This window comes from Peromyscus eremicus, chromosome 11 (assembly GCF_949786415.1).
Source record: "Peromyscus eremicus chromosome 11, PerEre_H2_v1, whole genome shotgun sequence".
NCBI classification, from domain to species: Eukaryota; Metazoa; Chordata; class Mammalia; order Rodentia; family Cricetidae; genus Peromyscus; species Peromyscus eremicus.
In genome coordinates this window covers 11,121,189-11,136,826 of record NC_081427.1, presented here as the reverse complement: position 1 = coordinate 11,136,826, position 15,638 = coordinate 11,121,189, and the positions used below count along the sequence as shown (strand labels likewise).

Below are 15,638 nucleotides of genomic sequence, written 5' to 3'. Positions count from 1 at the left end.
CTGACAAGCTTCAGGGTGGTTTACTCCCACAGAAGCTACTTATAGGAGATAACCATTCCAAATCTCCCATGATCATGTGGACAGTGATGATACCTGTGCATCCCAAGTTATCCCTCCCCACACAATTACATTGAGTCTTTCAAACAGTTTTATAACTAGGTGGGGCAGATACTTCATACAGTAGCCAAGGCACAGAAATGTCAAGGGAGGGTTCTGGCTTTAGGCTGGTCAATCAAAGAAGCCCCAACTGGACTTTGATATTTTGATATTGGTTTAAGGCCTCCCTGCTACATGGATGTAGCTGACCACAGGAGTATACTATAATGACAACGGTTGTCCACAAATTTCTCAACACACACACACACACACACACACACACACACACACACACACACACACACACACAGAGAGAGAGAGACAGACAGACAGACAGACAGAGACAGAGACAGAGAGATAGATACACACAGAGGGGGTGTGAAGGAAGAGAGATTTTTATTCTTGTTAGAATCTAGGTTCATGCATTTGTCATCTATTATACAAACCCCAGCTCCCCTGAAGACCCATTCCTTCTAAAATCAAAGTGGATAGAGAGCTCATGCAGTTGAAGCTTCAGGGTTCCTCACTTGTGTAGGTGGCTATGAGTGCTCAGGTCGCCAAGACTTACGGTGACAGGAGGCTGGGTTGGCCTCAGCAGACACCTGCATATTAACGTTCAAACAAAACGCCTGAAGGGATTCAGAGAGAAGACACTGGAGTTTCTAAGTCACAAAACTATTTTTCATGATTTCCCCACTGTTTTAAATACCTGTATATTTTGTATATACAGATAATATATTTTTAAATCACTCCCCATACTGATGACATGAGAACCCAGTATTGTGTTTGGCAATCGGGAGCCATGTTGACTCTTCCTCTGAATATTTTATGGAAGTGGACCCTGTCCAGATTAAGACACCTGCTCGTGACTCTGCAGTGTCATTGTGTGAAGAAGACATGCTGCTTCTCTTAAAGATCAAAGTCTCCTGGAAGCCGTGTGAAAGTGTCTCCAAAGATGTTTACAGGAGGAAGTCAGCAGCACCTGCATGGATGTGCCTGTTTACACTCAGGGAGTTCAATTGCATAAGGAGAAAATTAACTTCGTACCTTCAGAGTCCACTTTAAAAAGCAGGAGGAAAGAGCATTAATTTCTGTCTTTCTGGATAGTCACTTGTATCCAGAAACATCATGAATAAAAAATTCCTTTCTACTATCATTGTGTTTAAATTTTAGCAGATTTGCGTTGGCTCATTCCAGTCCTTCTTGTTACTGCTGTTCTGGAGCATCTGTTGTTGGTTTAGAGCACTGGTTCTCAGTGTTCCTAATGGTACAATCCCTTTCTACAGTTCCTCACGTTGTGGTGACCCCCAGTCATCAAATTGTTTCATTGCTATGTCAGAACTGTAATATTGCTGCTTTATGAATCATAATGTAAATATCTGTGTTTTCAAATGGTCTTAGGTGACCTCTGTGAAAAGGGTCTTGGACCCCCAAAGGGGTCACAACCCACAAGCTGAGAACCACTGGTTTAGATAAATGAACACGTAAGGACTGCTACTGTAAAAATATGACCATAGCTTGAAAACTTGCATTTCAACAAATTTCAAATTTCTTTAGGTTAAAAAAAAATTAGCCATGAGTTTTCTGTCACCAACTTCTGAAGAACTTTCACTCGTTTTTGTTGCATTTTCCTCATCCCCAGGGCTGGATGAAGCTGATAAGAGCTTGTGGACCCCCCAAAAGGGCTCTAGTCTCCAGTTCATTGTAACCCAGGCCTGAATGGTTTTTTGAAAGAGTATCCCTGGTTATTATTCACAAAGAATACAGTGCTTTGTCATAGGATCCAATTTCTCTGGTCTTCTGAAGAATGAGCCAGCATGTTGGCCAGTTAGGAGAGACCAGACTGCAGAGCTGAAGCAAGGGGATTCTGTATCTGACCTTTATTTGATACCCCACTGGAACAATCTGCCTCTCTGTGCCATACACACTAACCACTCTTGGCCTATGTTGCCGCAATAAAAGGAACCTGGGTACCAAGAGGATAAAGACAGGGAGGGAGGGCCTAGCAGTTTTCTCAACTGGCTATGTATAAATAAGGATGGGAAATTTGAAGAGAAAATGCAATTAAGAATAATATCTTTTAACTGAAAACATTGTTTTAAATAAATTATATAGACTCAAACATCATATAGCTGGTATCTTTATTTTTGGGATGAAGCAATAGACACATGTGGTGGGATATGCCACAGAAGTGAGTTTTTGGTTATTTTTCATTAACTAAATGGGAAGACAAAACTCCAGAAGGAAGATGAAAACAAATTGGGTTAAGTATCTCCCTTTTGCAAGACACTGTATTGTGTTATTCTTAGAAAAGCAGTCTATTCATTACAGAAAATGCATTTAGGCAATTCTGGAGAAGAATATAAATAACACTTTGTTCTTGTATCTGAACATATGCTATATATTTTACATATACTAAAAACAGAACCCTCAGTACACACTGTTTTATTATCTAAGTTATTAACTTCATAAAATATTGCAATCTTTTTTGGTCATAAAAACTTACAAGATAGTTTTAATCAGTTTAGAGTATTTATATCAGCACACTATAATAATTTAAGTGGTGGTTTAAGTAGTCCCACTAAAAAAAAAAGTATTGAAATAGTTTAAACTTTCCGTACCATTATAGATATTCCTATTGAACTTACCTTGTAAAAATGTGTAGTGTGCATTTGTTATAGATGGACATCTACTGATGTACACCTCTTTGTCCATAATTTATTTCCTATGCTTTCACATGTAGAGGTAGCAGTCATCTCTTAAACATAGAAGACAAGAAATATTTGGGCTGGGAGTGTAGTTCAGCAGTACAGTATGTATCCTAGCATGCATGAGGCCCTGGGTTCCATCATCAGAACCAGAAACTGAGGATAGGATTGGGTTCTGATTGGCAGTAATATATGGAAGTCTTCATTAGGCTCAAGGAAAAATCTAAAAAATACATATAAGTTAAATGAGGCTGAAATTTATGCAGGCACCCTGGGGTACAATGAAGTGAAAGTAATCTAAGTTCTTTTTCTGATGTAAAATGAGGTGTGGCTTCAGATAAAGCATGGATGACCCCAGGGTTCAGCATGAGAGATATTCTTGATTGCACTTTCCTAAGAATTTATATTCTTTACATATTTTGTGCTACATGATGCTATCATGTGTGATTTTACTAGTGAGTTACAGGAATGTCCAGCACCTGTCTGTTATTAACACCTGAGAGGATTTGGCTGCTGGGTTGAAGGCACTGGACAGAGAACCAGAGACAGAACAGGGCCAAATAGACACATGGAAACAGAAGCTGTGTTTCCTGTGAAATAGGTCTTCCATGTCCCAGAAAGGCAGACAATAGATGTTTTAAAGTTACACATTTGAAATAAAAGCTACTTTTTTTTCTGAGTAAAGGTTTCTTTCTGGTTTTGGCCTTCTTCAGACCTTACTTGAAGATGCAGAGCGATGCAGGCATAAGATGCAGACGGCATCCACGCTCATCAGTGGCTTGGCAGGTGAAAAGGAACGATGGACAGAGCAAAGCAAAGAGTTTGCTGCGCAGACTAAACGACTTGTAGGTCTGTAAATTCTTTATTAATGAGACTGTGTGTTGACTGTGGTGAAGTCAGAAGCCTTAAGCTTTAATCAAACAACACTTGCTTATTTTAAATTCCTGTATGTGTGTTTGTGCGTCTACTACCATTTCAAGGAGATGGGTAATTGTCTGGTGCATGTGTGTTCTGATTTGATGGGTTAATGACCTTCACACTCCCTATTAGTTCACTTAAAATGCTCTATAGGTGTGGGAGTATTGATCAAGGGCCCTTTGATGAAGACTCTGTCTTCTCTGGATTTTATAGTTACATTTTTGAGCTAGAGGTCACTCTCTTACAATAAAATTATGATGACCAATGCTTGACTTCTGACAGCTGTTTCTTGACTGGACATTTATACTCTGTTCAACAGTCAATCAAACTCATGCTTATTTATGAAGCCATTTGCAGCCCGTGCTTATGGACTGATTTTTATAATTTAGTTTAAAAGAATGATTGCAGTTTTATACTTTCTTTTTCAATTTCAGTGACTTACACTATTGCATGAATGGTCACAAAATATTTTAGGGGTGCTTGCTTTCCATTTTAGGGGATGTGCTGCTGGCAACAGCTTTTCTATCATATTCTGGTTCATTTAACCAAGAGTTTCGAGATCTGCTGTTAAATGATTGGAAGAAGGAAATGAAAGCCCGTAACATTCCATTCGGGAATGATCTTAATCTTAATGAGATGTTGATTGATGCCCCGACTATCAGTGAATGGAACCTCCAAGGCCTTCCAAACGATGACCTGTCTATTCAGAATGGAATTATTGCCACAAAAGCATCACGCTATCCTTTGCTAATTGATCCACAGACTCAAGGCAAGATCTGGATTAAAAACAAAGAAAGCCAAAATGAACTCCAGGTGATTTTCATTTGAGTACATTTAAACACTTCAGATTGTATTTCTCTGTAGAGTTCCCTCCCTCAAAGGGGGAGAAATATTTGAATGTCTTAGAGATTTTGTTGGAATCCTAAACAGAGATACAAACTTATATCTAACAACAAAATACTTTCCGTAAGCGTATTGTTTTCATTTTTGGCCACATCTACTAGCACCATATTTCAGTGAGTCATGGCTCAGACTCTTATCTGTTAATGCTATGGCTGTCTTCGATAATCAGAAAAAACAGAGCCACATCACTCTGCATGTGCTGTGCTTACAAGCAGACTTCTAGTAGTCTACCAATGGGGATGGTGGAGGCCAGACAGAAGAAGAGACCTCCCACACAACTTTCACATGCTTCATGGCAGGTGAAGGTTTGTCTATTGAAGGCAGAATGACAACATTTAAGCTTTCTGCACCATTTCACATAGCGTGGTTTCAACACCAAGGCTTTCTAAGTCCTTGTTTCCTGTGGCAGAGGGTTTAGAGCTCACATAGTGTTACTGTGTACTGCATCATGAGCCTGTTCCTCTGAGTAACCTTGCGATCCCATCCCATGTATAGATCACATCTCTAAACCATAAGTACTTTAGAAACCACCTGGAGGACAGCCTTTCACTTGGACGGCCTTTACTTATAGAAGATGTTGGGGAGGAACTAGATCCTGCTCTGGACAATGTTTTGGAAAAAAACTTTATTAAATCTGGATCTACCTTTAAGGTAGGTTTAACCTTGATAACAATGCAGAGCAATTGTGCATCCCAGTAGATGAGACAGAATTTTCTCAAGAAGCAGCAATTGGAGTCGGTTGTGGGTGCTATTTTTCTGCTCTTCTTAAGTTGAAACCAAATTAATTGAAGAACAACACTTCCATGCTTGTCTCTTCTACTTCTGTAACAAAGAAATGGATTCTATTTTGATCTTTGACTGTCAAAACCTTTAAGAACCTTCATGTCCCCTCTTCCTCTGTGCAGATATGGGCACACTTGTGAAATCCTTGGAACTCTGTTGCATGGCACTGGATAGAAATTCAAGCCACATAAGTTCATGTGTGTTCACAAACCCCCATCCTGGCCCCGTCCCTTGACTGTCATAAAGTCAATACCAATGCCACCACTCTGCTCTCCCATGCCATTTTTGGGTCTTGCTTGTGGGACTTCCAAAATCTCAGTGTGTGGGTAGCAAACCTGCTCGTCATTCTCAACCTCTGAGCAAACTGTGAGTTAGCTTTCTCTCAGTTCCTTGGCTTAGTCCCAACATGTTTGACAACAAATTCTTTATCCATTTCATGGTATGATTAGAACTCTTGGCTCCCCCCTTCTCTTTTCCTTTGTCCTTTCCTCCTTCCCTCCCTGCCTCTTCTTTCCTATCCTAGTGTCTTGAAACTCGTATCTAATGACAGCTTCTTTTTATGTTTTACTATACAAATTATATTCAGTAACAAATTCATCAAATCAATAACTGATGTAATGTGGAAAGGACTCAGGTGTATCTCTCCTCTGTTTAACTTTCTTTTTATATAAAGGTAAAAGTTGGTGACAAGGAAGTAGATGTTATGGATGGCTTTAAACTCTACATTACTACCAAGCTGCCAAATCCAGCCTACACCCCAGAAATAAGTGCCCGGACCTCCATCATTGACTTCACTGTCACTATGAAAGGCTTGGAGGATCAGTTACTTGGGAGAGTCATCCTCATGGAGAAACAGGTGGGAAATCAAGGCCGACTCCATTTCTGCACTTCACTGTCTTTTGTTGATAAAAATAATATGAAAGTTGCCATAGACTTGATTTCCCCTTTATCTCAGTGGTTTTTATGTCCTGAATCTTAGTTATAACACCGGAATTGCTTTAGGAGCCATTAATCTGGAATCTTAAATTCACATTAATTCTTTCAGTATTTTCTTTTTCCATGTAATGAAGTATTAGTCAGTTATCTACACATGTATTTTCTTGTATGTATGTGCTGGGCTGTGGTGTGTAAATGTACGTGTACATATATGTGCAAATGTGTGTAGAGGAGAGAGATAGACATTGAATATTTCTTCCTATCTTTTTCATTTAAAATTTTATCATCACCATATAATAATAATGATGATAATGATTGTAAATAATAATGATTATTTTTACATGTGCTTTGCATGAATATCTGTGTACCACATGCATGCTTGGTGCCTGTGGAGGCCTGAAGAGGCCATTGGATCCTTTGGAACTGCTGTTGCAGAGGGCTGTGACCTGCTATGTGGGTGCTAGGAATTGAACCTGGGTTGTCTATGAGAATAACAAGTGCTGCTCTTAGTTACAAAACCATCTCTCCAGCTCCACCACGTATATATTTTTTAAGATGTGGCCTTTCATTAAACCTGAGGCTGGGTACTTCAGCTCTGCTGGCCAGTCCGTCAGCTTCAGTGATTGACCGGTTTCCCCACCACATCTCCAAGCATTGGGGTTGCAGGCCCATAGGCCACAATGCCTGGCTTTTAACATGAATTCTTGGGTTCCAAAGTTAGGTCTCCATGCTTTTGTGGCAGTCACTTGACTAAGTCACCTCCCCAGCCACAAGTTTAATATAGTTTTATAGATTATGCGTGCCACCGGTAACTTTTCTAGACACCAACAATGTAACTCTGAGGACATAGTTATCATTTGTTTTGTTATTCTGTTCTTCCACTGTCTTATTTATGAAAAGCTTAATGTTTTATGAATTCTATTTACCTGTTTACCTTCAGTTTTCTTGTCTGCTTTCATTTCATTATGATTCTTCTTAGCACATAAGATGTAAGCTTTGTGCTTAGACCATAAGGAATCTTAGCTTTTTTATTTATTTGATTTTTATTTATGTGGGTGTGTAAACACATACATGTGCCTCTGTGCACTTATATGTACCCCATGTATGGAGATGTCTGAAGAACCATAAGAGAATGTCAGATCTCCTAGAAGTGGAGTTGTAGGCAGTTGTTCTTACCCAACATGAGTGCTAGGACCTGAGTCTTCTGCAAGAACAGTATGCTTTCTTAGACACTGAGCCATCTCTCTAGTCCCTCAGTCTAGTCCTGTTATTTAAAAGAGCTCCACATGTCCCTGACAAGTCTGGTGTAAACCTTTCGGAGCTGTTTGGTGGTTGAGTTGGTTTAGGGTGTCAAGGCTCCTGGCGTCAGGCATGTTGACCTGAGTTTGTCCCCAATACATACATGGTAGAACTTAAGAACCAACTTCTGTAAATTGACCTCAACATGTGTGCATGACACATGTTCTGTCCGACAAGTAAATAAATGGAGTACAAAATAAAGCAGAATTCATGTAGCCTCTAAAGTTTACTGTTCTGGGTTGATCTCTGTTGCTGTGACATATACTCTGACCAAAAGCAATGAGAAGAAGAAAGGTTTCCTTTCAGCTAAGAATTCTAGAGCGCAGCCCATTGTTTAGGGATGTCAAAACAGGAACTCAAGGTAGGAATTTGAAGGCAAGCCTGCCCGCTATTCTATACATTATTATCTCTTACAAAAGAACTCACTTCACAGCCAAAGAAGTACAGACGGAACCATGGGGGGATGCTGCTTGCTGGCCCATAGACCAGCTTATACTCAACTAGATTTCATATACAATTCAAGACCACCTGCCCGGGGATGGTTCTACCCACAGAGGGTTGTGCCCTTCCATATCAATTAACAATCAAGGGGATCCCTCATAGATATGCCCATGGCCAGTCTGTTCTAGGCAATTCTTAAACTAAGGCTCTCCAAGTCATGTTAAGGTGACAGTGACAGCTAGCCAGGACGGCTACTGACATAATGAAACCCTGGAAACATAACTCAGTGTCAGCTTTCTTTGCTCCTATTTTTTGGAGATAACTAGCTTAGTGCTCAGTGAAAAAAAAAAAAAAGACCAATAATTTATAAACTTTCCTTTTCCGAGTCAGCATTTCCTCTGGGAAACGTGAGAAGCTTAAGCAAGGAGATGTAGGAGGTTTTAATGCGACTACCATGGTGAAGTTGAAGTTGCTATTGACTTTCTCAGGAGTTCGATAGCATTGAGGTTATTTTACTTTATGGCCCATGCTTCGCTGACCTGAAGATTTGTTAGGTTAAGATCATTGGCAAATTCCTTGGATCTGTACCTCCTCCTGTCTGTATGCTTTCTGTATACTGCATCAGGCTTGCTTTTCTGAGCTCTACCACTGGAAGGGAAAGGGAAAATATCTGTCTCTACCTCCTTCTTCTCTTTCCTCGCATCTCTTTCTGCATTTTTAACTGTAAAATGTGAATAATACTCATGAATTCAGAACTTGGTTGAGGAGCCTTTAGTCCAGCTTCGTAAGTTCATATGGGCGGTTGACCTTACTGTGGCAGCAAGCAGTGTAATTCTGGCAGAGTAGCTGTTGAGGAAATAATAACCTTCACCATGTACCTGGTACCTTTTAGGCCTGACTTAAAGCATATGGAGGTGACTGGAGCAATGCAGCAATGCCACACTGTTACTTCAGTAAGGACTAGGGTTTTGATCAGCAGAATGTACTGTTGAGCATGTGAATCCTGAGCATCTTTTGGGCCAGCATCCATCATAGCAGCCCTAGACTCTGATGTCACCTGTAGCCTTGGTTTCAGGGAGATGACTAGCCTTGGCGGCAGATTGTGTAATGTAATTGCCTTTGGTTTTCTTATATCGTGTTGAGATGAATACAATTTCTCTGGAAGAAACAATTTTGTCTGACTGATGCTGGTTGCAATAAAACAAAGGAAAACCAACAACAAAACCACCAGCACCCAGTCAGTGGTGAGAGAGGGTTACAGTATCAAGGGGCTGATTTCAGTTTCTTAAAGACTTTCATCAGCCTTACAAAATCAATATGGATCCAGGGTTGGTGTTTTCCCTCTTCTTGGGAAAATTGAATGTGTTGAGAAAATCATTCCTTACTAACTTATCCTTAGCAGGACACACACTCACAATAAACATCTCTTTCAACTATTGTGTCCAGGATGGCATGACAGTCTATTTGCCTATATTTATTTTTTCAGTACCAGAGGATTATCTTACTATGTACATCATTATAATAATTGCAGTTATCTTTTCCTTTAACTTTCCCCAAATAAAGGGTAATGATGAAAGGAGCGACTTGCTGGGCGTGTGTGTGTGTGTGTGTGTGTGTGTGTGTGTGTGTGTGTGTGTGTATGTGTGTGTGTGTGTGTGTGGTCAAATTCAAGTGTTGCTCCCATCCCTTATGTTTTGCAAGACTGAATCTTCTATTTGCCTGATACTAACTAGATGAGGCTGGCAGGCCAATGGGCCCCAGGATCCTTTTATCTCCAACTTGCTAGCATTAGAATTACAGGCAGAGGACACACAGCTGGTTTTTTTTGTGTGGGTGTTGGAGACTGAACTCAGACAAGCACTTTGCTGACTAAGCTTTCTTCCCAGTCCCACGACTTACTTTGCATGGATTAACATTGCCTGTTTTTTCCAAGGAGGTCCCCCACCCCCAATATCTATTCTTCCCACCGTATCTCTGAACCTTCTTACGTGGCTGAGTTTTCTCAGTCTGGGTGTCAACTAGGGGGTCTGAGCTGATTTGTTTCTTTTTTCCCCCCACAGTCATTTGCCATAATCTAGTCACTGCATTTAGATGAGCCATCTCTATGTGCTTTATGAACACAGGATTATAAATCGAGCTTCAACATTCAAGGAGATAGTATCTTTCAACTAATGTGCAAACTGTTCTCTCATCAAAGAGAATATTTTTTGGCAAACCAAGATATTTAGATAGATATATAGATAGAAAGGCACATATATAGAAGAATAAACATTTCTGTGAACTATTCTACTTTTTAAGAAATAGTCTGCTTATTATTTCTAGTAGAAATACACATATTTCTAGGAGAAGGAGAGAGAATTTGAGTGGCGATGCAGTGTCTCTCTTAGCTTCACGATGGAGCTGACTGTACCATCACTCTACTGTTATTTTCATGTCCATTTTATGGGTAAAAGCCCTAAGGCTTGTGTGATTTTGTAAAATGGCCGCTGTGATGCAGATAACCATCTGAGTCTGTGTTTCTCTGTCATCTGACATTCCCTTCTGTACCTGCTATAGATGAAGATTTCACAGCATTTACCTCTAGGAGCTCAGAGGCCATACTAGGTGAAATTTATACATTTAAATGTTTTGTAATTTATTTTCATTTTATTTCCTACTGTAGCCATAAAATGTGGGATTTTATGAAAAACTGTTGGCGGAAAGCAGTGTTCTAGCAGCCCATAAATGTCACTTGTTTGGTACTAATTTCTACATTTACTGAAACTTGAAATTCTCATTTAGTGAATAAATGAATTCAAGTGACGACTAAGGAAGCTTCGGATGCGGCACAAGAGACGGCCATGGTGAATGGGGAGACCACGTTTTCCTTGAGTGGCCACAGCTCGGCAAATTCAGAACAGTGGATGTGTAGACTTTTGCTTTGCTTAAAGATGAGCTTCTTTTCCATCCTGACCTCGTAACTGGCTCACTGGGCTCAGACCATGAGTTTCAGAATTGGGTGGGGGCCCTTCCCACCCAAACTACTCAACCAGTAAGGATTCATGGGCCGGAATATAAAGTAGACTCAGTGGTCTTCGCTGTTTGCGTTTATGCAATTTTGTTATGACCGCCCTTATTTTTAACTTTGTAGTTTGTAGAGAGAGAATGTTCATGTCTGTATTTCCAGCATGGAGATTAGAGTTTCCAGTTCACTTTATGTTGCAGTTTAATTGATAGGGACACAATACCTGATCATTTGTTCCATGATATTAATGGAGTGCACACAAGGGTACCAAGCATCACTGTAAGAATCAGAGGATGTTACCAAATAACCAAAACAGACTAGACCAAAACCAACAAAATCAAACCTCCAACTCTCCTAGGGGAATAGCATATACCTAAGTACTCATGTTTGTTAGAAGGTATTACATGCTCTCAAAATAAGTAAATACCAAGCATGACAAGATGGAGAGCTGGGGAATCAGGTGGTAGGCTGCACATTTAGGGTGGGTAGTGCACCTCATTAAGAAGGTACATTTAAGAAAGAGTTGAAGAAGGGAAGACAGTTAATTTTGTAGGGGAAGAACAGACCTGATAAATCAGTGGTCTGTGCAGAGGTCTCAAGAGAAGAAAATGATACATGTATTTGACCTAACAGGTCTCAGAGTCTTGCATTGAGACCAGCTGTTTCACACTGTCTCGGAATCTGTTAGAATTCTAGATCCTGGACCCTGCTCCAGGCCTGCTAACCAAGCTTCCTGCTTGATTCTAATGAGCCCAGTTGTGGGAACTTCTGACTTAGGAGGTTAGACTGGAGTAGTGGAGGTGAGGAAAGATTAGATTCTGATGTAGAGATGGTAGGTTTATTATGGAGTCTGGGAAAAGGAAGGAACTGCAAGCATACTCTGGGCACAGTGAGATGACTCACTGGATAAAGGTGATTGCTGTGCAAGCCTGGAGATCCTCCTTCAATCATTGGAACCCATTTAAATAGGAAAGAAAAGAACCAGCTTCACAAATTGTCCTCTGACCTCTACATGCACAAAAATCACACACACACACACACACACACACACACACACACACACACACACACACCCCTACTACTACTCTTACTGTCTTTTAAAAAAGCAGAGTCCACAGAGACCTTGGCTTGAGAAGCTGGAAGTGTGGAGTGTGTATGACTTGCTGGGATGAAGAAGGCTGAGGTTGAGCAGAGGTCAGCTTTGCTGGTAGTGCTAAGCAGCAATCATCTCTTTGAAGTCCCAAGTGGAGACACTGAAAGGTTATACAATGAGGAGCTGATGAGAAGCTGAGACACAGTTTGGCAGTTGTCAGTATATAATATATACATCTTTGCTTCACATATGTATCTGTCTGTCTATACATTATGTGTGTATAATCTATTAATCTATCAACTATCTACGTACTATCAATATCTATCATTATATTACTATGTATCATCTTCATCTCTCCCCTCCTTCCCTCCCTCCCTCCTTCTTTCTTCTCTCATCATCTATCTATTTGTCTATCTTCTGTCTGCTGTCTATCATCTGTTCATTATCTGTCTTTTATTTTCAGTGCAGAGGATCAAAGCCAGGGCATTGTGTGTGGTGGGGAAATGATACTTAATTAACTGAAGTACATCCCCAGCTGAGTGATTAGCATATTGATGGTGATCAAAATAAGGCAAAATTTGCAGAGTGCTATGGGTTTCTTTTCTCACAATCAGAAGATAATTCCTAGAAATGAAGAATTATATTAGCCATAAAAGAGAAGGGACTTGAATATTGCTTAATAAGACCCTTTTCTTGGTCTGGCTTCTTTTTCTAGAGGCTTGTATGAGCACTGGATCCTAACAGACAGATGATACCATCCAGTAATTAAGCAGTACTTTATTATGTAATATTATTTCATATGATTCATTGCTGCCTAGACTCAGGGAGTAGAATTTAGAAGCCTGCTGAGGGAATCCTGAATACCTACCTGTGAAATGCTCTTTTCTGATTCTTCCCCAGGAATCTGAGCAGTGCAATGAGGACTTCTAGCTGCAGTGAGTCACACTCATAACTGAGAAAGGCTGTCACTGTGATTTTGCTGCTGACCTCACATTTAACCCTGGGTTTGCCCTGATTGTAATTATATGGAATTATACGTTGTTACATTTAGTTACATTGTTAATTGGCACTGTATTTAGAAAGCTTTTCAAGTAAACTTGGGGATGCATGTTTCTTTTACCAATACTATTTAATTACTGTCCTTTCCATTTTTGATTATTTTCTTTAACTTCAAAGTCTTTCACATACATGCCTCCCTTTCATGCACAGCTTACCTTAGCATCAGTATATTTTCCTGGCTGTCCTTTTGCCTTGGAGCATCTGTCACACTCCTGTGGCTTGCTAAGTGTCAATGCATTGCTTTTTTTCTCTCTCTGAGCTTCCGAGGAAAGAACCACCATTGACAATAATCTCTCAGAGCTTTGCTCTCCTGAACTATAAGGTCTAAACTGTAAGACATATCTCAGAGGAGTTAATATACATTGTGGTGCAATATATATGTATAATTACTATATAATGTATGACTAATTCTTTGAGAATTTTATAAAGTGTATTTTGATCATATTCTGCCCAGTTTCTCCCCTTAACTCCTTCCAGGTATACCCCCGATCCCCAAGTTTGTGTTTTCTCTCTCTTTTTTAAATTTAATAATTCATAGATTCAATTTGTGCTTCCCATGTACTCCTGGATGTTGGACCCTCCACTGGAGCATGATCAACCACACCCTTAAATAAAAACTGACCCTTCCTCCCCAAGAAGCCATGAACTAACATAGCTTCTCATCTAGGATTGGGATTTCATGAACACTTTCTCACTCCATGCTAGAATGTGAATGATGAATGGCTTAATCTTGTCTAGATCTTGGGCTGGCAACTATATGTAGATGTAATTCTAAACAGTCTTATTAAATAAGAAACACAGCCAAAATAAGAGTTAAAAGCCCAGAGATAAGAGCAGTAGCCAAGAGCTAAGACCACCTCATCTTACCACTCGCTGCCGTCCTTCCCCTGAGAGAGAGACCTTCTTCCTGTGTCTTGTATTTTTATTGCCTTTCTGTTCTGCCTTCTCATTGGTTCTAAACCCAACCACATGACTTCCTTGTAACTACCAGTCTATACAGACTTCCAGGTTTCTATGGTTGGTATTGGGATTAAAGGTGTGTGTCACCATGCTGGCTGTGTCCTTGAATACACAGAGACTTTGCCTGCCATGTGATCAGATTAAAGGCGTGTGCTACCACCGCCTGGCTTCTGCTAAATAGCTTGCTCTTAGTTCTGATCCTCAGGCAACTTTATTTATTAACATACAAATAAAATTACATTTCAGCACAAATAAAATATTACATTTACTATATTTTTTGTGAGTTCATGAATACAGATGTCTAGTCATGTTTAGAATCACTCTTTCACTTCAGTCCCTGCCCAAACCTCTGGCTCTTATAATCTTTCTGCTCACTCTTCCATGATGGTCTCTTAACACAAACAAACACACACACACAAACATATGTGTGTGTGTATATACATGCATATATATATATATATATATACACACACACACACACATAGATTTATTTTAAGACAAGATTTTTAGTATTACACGCTGGCTTAAAACTTGTTGTGTAAGGATGACCTTGAACTTTGTACCTTTTGCCTTATCTCCTGAGTTCTGGGACTATAGGCATGTACCTATACCTGGTTTGGGGGGGTGCTAAGATTTGAACCCAAGACTTCATGTATTTTAGGCAAACATGCTACCCATTGACTATCTCATCCAACATTATACTTTTTTTTTTTTTTTTTGAAGAGAATAGTACCTTTTCAGGTCAAGAAAAAATTTCAATTGAAAAGAAAATTATTTTGGTATGTTTTTCAGAAAGATTCTTGCTATGTAGTCCAGGTCAGCCTTGAACTTGTAATTCTCCTGCCTCAGCCTCCTGAGTGCTGGGATTACAGGTGTATGTGACCATGATGGACGGTTGAGATTTTTTTCAATTTAAATGTAACTGTGGAGACAGCTTAGATTACTTGCCAGATTACAAAGAGTTGCTTCTCAGAGAATAGAGTACCATTTCAATCTACAAGTTAGGGATAATCTTACTAAAACAGCAGAACTCTTTCAAAGAAGTTAACAGAACTAATTATGTTTAATTAGAGATCTGTATGTTTTTCTTCAAATTTGACTTCTCTCTGTATATAATCACAAAATCACTAAAATGATGACTTAGAGAATACATAAACAAGAACAGAGGTTTTGGTAGTATATATATACATTTTATATAACATTTAAATGAATATATTGAATATATATTTAAATACATTGGATGTTGTTTTCTACCTATTTTTCTTTGCTTTTTGATGTATGTATTGTTGTTTTTCTTTTGTTTTGTTATTTTCAGCCAAGGGTGGTAGATGCAGTACATTACTGATGCCTAATAGCAGACAGAGAGGTCCACATTGTAAGTAATGTCCTCAAAAAAATAGAGGTTCAGTTATGATGAAAATATATTTATGTAAATTAA

General features: G+C 39.5%; 1 protein-coding gene across 1 annotated transcript in view; it reads left to right on the top strand.

Annotated features, from left to right (window-relative positions):
- Window positions 1–15,638, top strand: part of Dnah5 (dynein axonemal heavy chain 5) — a gene marked incomplete at its 5' end in the record, with an annotated part of 220,050 nt that overhangs the window by 163,305 nt on the left and 41,107 nt on the right. Inside the window, 4 exons of the mRNA XM_059276732.1 lie at window positions 3,518–3,653; window positions 4,219–4,535; window positions 5,121–5,276; window positions 6,082–6,264. Of these exons, the coding sequence (XP_059132715.1) occupies window positions 3,518–3,653; window positions 4,219–4,535; window positions 5,121–5,276; window positions 6,082–6,264 (792 nt within the window). The remainder of the gene's footprint in view (window positions 1–3,517; window positions 3,654–4,218; window positions 4,536–5,120; window positions 5,277–6,081; window positions 6,265–15,638) is intronic.